Source organism: Dipodomys ordii, unplaced genomic scaffold (assembly GCF_000151885.1).
Source record: "Dipodomys ordii isolate 6190 unplaced genomic scaffold, Dord_2.0 Scaffold31, whole genome shotgun sequence".
Classification (NCBI taxonomy): Eukaryota; Metazoa; Chordata; class Mammalia; order Rodentia; family Heteromyidae; genus Dipodomys; species Dipodomys ordii.
In genome coordinates this window covers 6,326,044-6,334,196 of record NW_012267247.1, presented here as the reverse complement: position 1 = coordinate 6,334,196, position 8,153 = coordinate 6,326,044, and the positions used below count along the sequence as shown (strand labels likewise).

Below are 8,153 nucleotides of genomic sequence, written 5' to 3'. Positions count from 1 at the left end.
AAAAAAAAAAAAAAAAATAGTTAAGCCCTAGGTTCCACTCTAAAGGAGTGGCCAGTATATTTCAGCCAATCATTTAGTAGCTCTGCTATTAGTTTACTTGGAATTACTTTAAGAATTAAGACCATAACTAGTCAAATGGGACTAGGCTAATTAATAACTACTAGTGTGGCTGGGTGACCATGGCTCACACCTGTAATCCTAACTACTCAGGAGGCTGTGATCTGAGGATTGTGTTCAAAGCCAGTCTGGGCAGAAAAGTCATGAGACTCTTATCTCCAGAAAACCAGAAGTGACACTGTGGATCAAGTAGTGGAGCACTCGCCTTGAGCTGAAGAGCTCAGGGAGAGCACCCAGGCCGAGTTCAAGCCCCACGACCGACCAAAAAAGGAAAAAAATAGGGGCTGGGAAGGTGGCTCAGTGGTAGAGTGCTTGCCTTGCATGCATGAGGCCCTGAGTTAGATTCCTCAGCACCACATAAGCAGAAAAAGCCAGAAGTGGCGCTGTGGCTCAAGTGGTAGAGCGCTAGCCTTGAGCTGAAGAGCTGAGGGACAGTGCCCAGGCCCAGAGTTCAGGCCCCATGACCAGCAAAAATAAATAAATAAAATAATAATAATCACAAATGTATTTGATGTGCATTGCTATTTGTTTCATTGTATATTGTGTAGTTATGTTGTAGTGAGGGTGGAGTTATTCAGGAACAAAAACTCCAGTGATACCTACTGTATTCCCAGTGTTGCCTGCCTCCTTAGATCACTGGGTAAAGCCAGAGTACAAATTTGAGGCCCAAAGCATTCACTTTAGAATCCCAGAGAAGTGGATCTTTCACAAGCACAGTGGGTGATTTCCTTGGTGAGGTAGTTTGAGAACTATAAAATTAGTTTCCTCTACCTAATATATGGAAGTTCCATAAAAATTTACATTGGGAATCTAAAGCTTCCCAGCATAGTACATAACTTCAATTTAGCTGTTTCTTTATATAATAGATGTTTAGTTTTTGGGAAGGATGTGTACTATCTTCATAGACATTCTAATCTAGTGTAGGTCAATCAATAATGTATCATTTTGACTCAGCAAGTCTTGATTCAATTGCATTCATAATTGCTAACTCTCGTCCCAGGCAGTCTCCTATCTAATTGCTATAATGTGATCCTTGAACTTCAGGTTCATCATCAGAAATATTTTTCTTAACAAAAGAAATTGAGGTTAGCTGTAGTATGTGAAGAAAGTGGCCAGGCCTGCTTCTCAGAAACTACCTGGAGTGGGGTTGTGTACAGATGCAGAAGAAAGCTCATGCATTCAAGAGTTTAGTTAGTAAATTCCCAACTGTTGAGCAATTGAGGAGCTAAACTGGAAAGATTGGATTTGTATTTGGAACACCTTCTAACTAATTTCTTGGTGGGGCTGTTGAGTTATTTATAAACTTACCTCCCCATCAAAGTCACCTTATATCACAAAATGCTAAAAATGTATTAGAGATAAAATTTTCATAGCAACTACTTAAACAGACAGGAACAGTGAATTCCTTTCTGCCTTTCACACACATGAATTCACCTTGTAATTTAGATAAAGTTGTCCACTTTTTTTCAGTCCCAGTATCTTCACTGTGAAAAGTTTGGAGTCAAGAACTGATTAACTACAACAGTGAGGGGAATGTGTTTGAGAAGGGATTGGGTTTTAGCTTTCATAATTGATAACCAAAAGTATTTCATGGACCATTCCTATGCTTTTTTTCAGGCACTGGCTTGCCCGAGAATATGTCTGGTTTATAATTCCATACATGGTTTATGACATTTGGGCCATGTACCTTTGTGAGTGGTGCCGAACCAGCGACCAGAACCTCAGATGCACCCTCATTTTTCGAAACTTCCTGAGTCAAAACCGCCTCATGATCACTCACCACGTAGTCATTCTGTTAATCTTGGTGCCAGTTGCACAGGTATGGCCTTGCAAGACAGTGGTCTTGGTCACTTGTTTTTCTCCTGGTGATCTGGATGTGTTGGCCTTTATTTAGGAGTCAAGTACCCCACTCCCTCCCTGTTTTTACTGTACTCTCCTGTACCAGGTGCCTCAGCAGTTCAGTCCCCCTGCAAATAATGGAGGAAAATCATCACATGCATGACATTTTTTTTGGGGGGTCCGGTCGTGGGGCCTGAACTCTGGTCCTGGGCGCTGCCCCTCAGCTCTTCAGCTCAAGGCTAGCGCTCTGCCACTTGAGCCACAGCACCACTTCCGGCTTTTTTCTTTTTGCTTATGTGGTGCTGAGGAATCGAACCCAGGGCCTCAGCCATGCAAGGCAAGCGCTCTACCACTGAGCCACCTTCCCAGCCCCATGCATGACATTCTTGATCCTTCTTACCAACAATATTTAGCAATCCTCTGGCTCTGTGATTCCTTAACATTTGTCAAAGGTTCACAACTAGAATGTGAAACATTGTGACCCTGCCAGAGAGTACTGTTGAGTGTACTGTCTAGTACTCACAAAAACACTCTCTCAAAGCACATAACTCATAATTCTCTCTAGATCAATTTGCCCATTAAAAATCCTCCCACAGGGCTAGGAAGGTGGCTCAGTGTGCTTGCCTTGCGTGCATGAGGTCCTGTGTTCCATTCCTCAGCACCACATAAGAAGAAAAGGCTGGAAGTGGCATTGTGACTCAAGTGGTAGAGCACTATCCTTGAGCTGAAAAGCTGAGGCCCAGAGTTCAGGCCCCAGGACAGCAAAAAAAAATAAAAATAAAAAAATTCCATAGCCGGCGCTGGTAGCTTATGCTATAATCCTAGCTACTCAAGAGGCTGAGATCTAAGGATCCCAGTTCAAAGCCAGCCAGAGCAGGAAAGTCCGTAAGACTCTCCAGTTAACTACCAGAAAACTGGAAGTGGCGCTGTGGCTCAAAGTGGTAGAGTACTAGCCTTTAGCAAAAAAGCTCAGGAACAGTGCCTAGGCCTGGAGTCAAAGCCCCACTACTGACAAAAAAAAAAACCCAAAAAACAAAACACCCACAGTTGGGCAGTTTGTTCAAGCTTGTAATTCTAGCTACCTGAGATCAGAGGATTCTATGGTTTGAAGTCAAACCAGGCAGAAAAAATCTCCAATTAACTAGCAAAACACCAGACTAGAGGCATGACTTAAGTAGTAGAGCACCAGCCTTGAACAGAAAGTCAAAAAAGAGCACAAGGCCCTGAGCTCAAAGTACCAGCACAAAACCAAACTAGTAACATGTATTAAAGAAGAAACATGGTGACACAGAAAGGAAAATGGTAATCTCCTTGATTTAAAAGCTCATAGATTGGTAAATATTAGAAATTATTATTAGCCATGTGGCCTAGATGAAGAAATGGGAACTCTGAGGGCTTACTTACCTCCCCTAGTAGTACTGAGTGACAGTGACTATGCTAGATTGCTATCTTGAAAAGGAAAAAGGAGAGGTAGACCTCATTCCATCTTTAAAGAGTCTTTCCTGATTGTGCATACTTTGTTGAGCTGAACAGGATCAGTGCCCTGACATGACTGAGATACAGGAAAGGCCATAGAGTTCCTTCAAGCTGTCATTGAAATTCAGATAAAGCTTGGTATGTGATGCAATGAGCTATACCTGCCTTTGCCTCTAGAGCTTGGGGATTAGACCATCAATGTGCTGTTGCCATGGAAGCAGCAGAATATGAACTGTATCCTATATTATCCTCTCCCATCGTAGCCTCTCTCCTGGTTACCCTTGTCAATAGCCCTAGTTAGAATTTTTCTTTAGTGGAAGGTTTCTTTACCTTTTTTCTAGCTGGATGCCAGTGGCTCATGCCTGTAATCCTAGCTACTCAGGTGGCCGAGATCTAAGGATCTTAGTTCAAGTTCAAAGCCAGTCCAGACAGACAAATCTGGGAGACTTTTATCTCAAATTAACCAGCAAAAAGTAGAGGTGTGGTTCATGTCATAAAGCACAGGCTCTGAGCAAAAGTAGGTAAGCAAAAGCACTAGGCCCTGAGTTCAAGCCCCAGTACCAGCACAAAAGAAAACTAATAAATTAACCTTTTCCTTTTTTTTGTTCTCTTCCCTTTACTCATCTGCAGAAGCTCCGGGGAGACCTTGGGGACTTCTTTGTTGGCTGCATCTTCACAGCAGAACTGAGCACTCCATTTGTATCATTGGGCAGAATTCTGATTCAGGCATGTATCCATGAAGTGGCAAAAATAGGACAGAAGGGAATAGACTATTTTTCCTTTGGAGATTATGAGGTTTGGAGGAATTCCCTAATGCTAGGAATAGAATATAAAACTATTCCATGGACTTAGTTCGTTATCTAAGCCAGTGAGGATGAAACCCAGGTTTTATATAGATGGTTGTATTTTTTTCCCCTAGTACCAGATCTTTTGCTTCCAATCAATTGCTTCTATCAGGTGGGTGGCTTAGACCAAATTCAACATCACTATTGGAAAAACTGTGAGACCATATGTGTGTAGAAATCCACAATGCCTTGTAATCATTTATGTAAGTACCAGAAAACTAGGTGCCTGTCTAGGTGTCAAGGAATATGACAGCCAAGGAATGTGATTTGTACACAGATTTACCTGTCCTTTACCATTGTGACACTACCAGGATGTCCCATCCTTCTAGTGACCTTGCATTCTCCTCCTCTTACAGCACAAGCAGCAGCATACCCTTCTCTTCAAGGTGAATGGAATCCTCACACTGGTTACGTTCCTTATTTGTCGGATCCTCCTTTTCCCCTTCATGTACTGGTCCTATGGCCAACAAATGGGACTAAGCCTGTTTCAAGTGCCATTCAATATCCCTTTCCACTGCAATGTGGCCAATGGCTTCCTCATGGCTCCCCAGATCTACTGGTTCTCTCTACTGTGTAAGAAGGCAGCTCGGCTCTTTGACCCTGCCCAAGCCAAAAAGAATGGTTAATTGCTCCCAGGAGGCAGGGTGCCTCCTCCTCTCAGTATTCCATGGACCAAATTATGCCCTGGACGGCAGATGGATTTGATTTAAAAAAAAAAAATTCTGAACCTCCCTTTTCTAACCTGGCCCTCTTGCAAAAGCACTTTTTTTTTCTTGGTGACAGTTATTAGACCATGCCAGACTTCCACTGGCAGCAGAGTAGTTCTTAGGCCTTATCTCAAGAGCACTGAGGTAAAAGCATGGAATGTAGAGGCTAGTGGACCAGGGCGAAGTGTGTCTCACCTCTTTGGTGGCTACCCACCTTTCCAACACTCAGGGTACTATCCACAATACCAGGCCAGCAGAAGCAAGTGGTGAGTTGGTTCTTGCAATAGTATCATCTTGTAGTGTTGGCCTGAGAAAATCATTGTGGATATATAGTTTTTGTTTACTAGATAGCCTGTTAATGGCTCCTGGCCTCATCGTCATCATCGTGTCAACAGTGAACTCTCCTGTGTACTGACTTCCAATCAGAAGATCAGAAGGCAGAGCTGGGAACTTGAAGCACTTGAATAGGTCAGGAGGCCAGCAGAGGCCAGCACCTTTACAGCTGGATAACTTGCTAAAGAAAAAGACCAAATATCAAATCTGTGAGCTTATCACAGTCATAAACACTACTCCGTTTTTAGCACAACCTCATATCCAGCTTTCCCTATTTCCATATCATAGGATGCTTTTACAGAACTACAGGGGCAAGTAGCTATTCACTGAGTAACCCCACGGCTAATACTGTCTTTTACAAGCAAAATGGGAATGGATTTCTGCCCTCCCAACTGTGAGATGTCTCATCCATGACACAAAGTACTTTTCCCAGAACCTCCTAAGCCAGGCCGATTCCTGTGTTGATTGCACTGCCATTTAGCCACAGAAGGCTGGAGAGCAAGAGGGCAGCTGGCTCCACCCAAAGCATGTCCCCAGGAGCAACGCCTTCCCCTATGTTTGCAAGTAGGATCCTTTGGTGCCAACACTAATCACTCCTTCCCCTGTGGGAAGGCTTTGAGACACTTTTACAAGTGGTAGTAAAAAAAGCTAGAATTTTAAAAGTGCCTTAAAACTCATTATCCATGAACTTTTAAAGGATTATACAATCATGTCTCAAATTTTGACTGTCTTTAATAGGTGCCATTTAAAAAATATAAAATGCTTTGATTTTTTACCTTTTATTGTCAATGTATCTTTGTAAGTCATCCATGTTCATTAAATTGCACCAACTTTCCAACTTGTGAAATACATCAGGACTGACTTCCTGCAACAACCATCCAAGGTTGGCTAGGAATGTGGCTTAGTGGTAGAGTGCTTGTCTAGCATATGTGAAAGCCCTAGGTTTGATTCCTCAGTACTACATAAACAGAAAAGGCCAGAAGTGGTGCTGTGGCTCAAGTGGTAGAGTACTAGCCTTGAGCAAAGGAAGCTCATGGACAGTGCCCAAGCTCTGAGTTCAAGCCCCAGGACTGGCACAAAAAAAGAACCATCCTGTGACCCAGTGTGGCTGGCTGCCCTATGCTATCGTCTGGTCTGTTTATTCGCACAGTGGCATGATACCTTCAGTCTTGCTCCTGCCTTATGTTAACTCTAGGTCCCAAGAATTCACTTAAGGTGCTAAATTAAGCTGGGCGCTAGTGGCTCACGCCTGTAATCCTAGCTACTCAGGAGACTGAGATCTGAGGATCACAGTTCAAAGCCAGCCTGGGCAGGAAAGAGACTCATCTCCAATAAACCACTTAGAAAACTGGAAGTGGAGCTCTGGCTCAAGTGGTAGAGTGCTAGCCTTGAGCTGAAGAGCTGAGGGACAGTGCCCAGGCCCAGAGTTCAAGCCCCATGACAAAAAAAAAAAAAAAAGTACTAAGTTCAAGCTCAGTGATCACAGGTCATTTTAGGTCTAGGTCTTATCATAGGTGAGTCCCAGTTAGGCATTGGGAGGGTTGAAGCCTGATCCTGAGTCACAAAGCCAATTTACTTTGGGTGGGGAGTAAACCTGAGTAGCACCCCATTTTGAATGAGGGCATGGAAATGTATAGTACATCTTTTCCCTCCCAAAATACACCTCCCCAACCAGTTCTTAACAGTCCTGTAATAACACTCATTCTGCTTTTGCACAGCCCATTGCGATCCCACTCAGCCCCAGGCAGAATGTAATCACACCCATCCTATAAGCACACATCCATTGTTCACCACTCCTGGAGTTAGTCCTATGTGGGCTGAGTAGTGTTAGGGTTGCCTGGCAGTCCTCCTCTCAGAACACACTCATGTTACTGGTGTTCTCTCCCCACCCAACAATTGTGTTTCTTGCTTCTATCCTCCTGTCCTACAAAGTATCCACTTCTCCAGTGTACAAGTCACAAGACCAATCAGCAGAACCTGGGCCCAAAGCTCTTTTTGGAGTTGTTGCCCTTTCTGATTCCTTGTTAGAAAAAAAAAAAGTTTAATACTGGAAGGACAGAAAGAACACACATCCTTTGTATATAAGTATGCATGTATGTATATTTAAAAAAATTTTTTGTTGTTGGTCATGGGACTTGAACTCGGTTTGGGTGCTGTCCCTCAGCTCTTCAGCTCAAGGCTAGTGCTCTACCACTTGAGCACAGCACCACTTCTGGTTTTCTAGTGGTTTATTGGAGATAAGAATCTCACAGGCTTTCCTGCCTGGGCTAGCTTTGAACCGTGATCTTCAGATCTCAGCCTCCTGAGTAGCTAGGATTATATGCATGAGCCACTGTTGCCCAGCTACATCCTTTTTTTTCTCCCTGCTTTGAATAGTTCTCAGGCTCATTTGTCAAGGTCTAAGGCAGAGAATTTCATTTATGAACATGTTCTGCCCAGCATTTTTCCCCCCTTTTGCTAGTACTGGGGTTTAAACACAAGACTTTCATACTTGTTTGCTTGGGTTGAACCATGCCTCCAGCCTAGCTTTTTGCTGGTTTCAGAAATAGTCTCATGGACTTTTCTTCCCTGGCTGGCTTCAAACCATCATCTGGATTTCAGACTTGACATTACAAGCATTAGCCAATGATGGCTCACTCCAGTTTGCTTATTTTCCATTTATTTTTGAGACAGTTCTGTGTAATCCAGGCTAGCTTCAAACTTACATCCTCCTGCCTCAGCCTCCCAAATGCTAAGATTCTAGGCATGAATTATGTATGATGCCTGGCCTGTTTTAAAGACAACTTGGTATATTTGATACCAATTTATTGCTGAGAGAGACTCAAAAGAGAAGATA

The 8,153-nt window shown here is 43.2% G+C and overlaps 1 protein-coding gene across 1 annotated transcript in view; it reads left to right on the top strand.

Moving 5' to 3' along the window:
- Positions 1 to 6,092, top strand: part of Fam57a (family with sequence similarity 57, member A) — an 11,601-nt gene extending 5,509 nt beyond the window's left edge. The window contains exons 3-5 of the mRNA XM_013016397.1: positions 1,735 to 1,936; positions 4,063 to 4,158; positions 4,634 to 6,092. Of these exons, the coding sequence (XP_012871851.1) occupies positions 1,735 to 1,936; positions 4,063 to 4,158; positions 4,634 to 4,903 (568 nt within the window). The 3' untranslated portion in view covers positions 4,904 to 6,092. The remainder of the gene's footprint in view (positions 1 to 1,734; positions 1,937 to 4,062; positions 4,159 to 4,633) is intronic.
- The last annotated feature ends 2,061 nt before the right edge of the window (positions 6,093 to 8,153 follow it).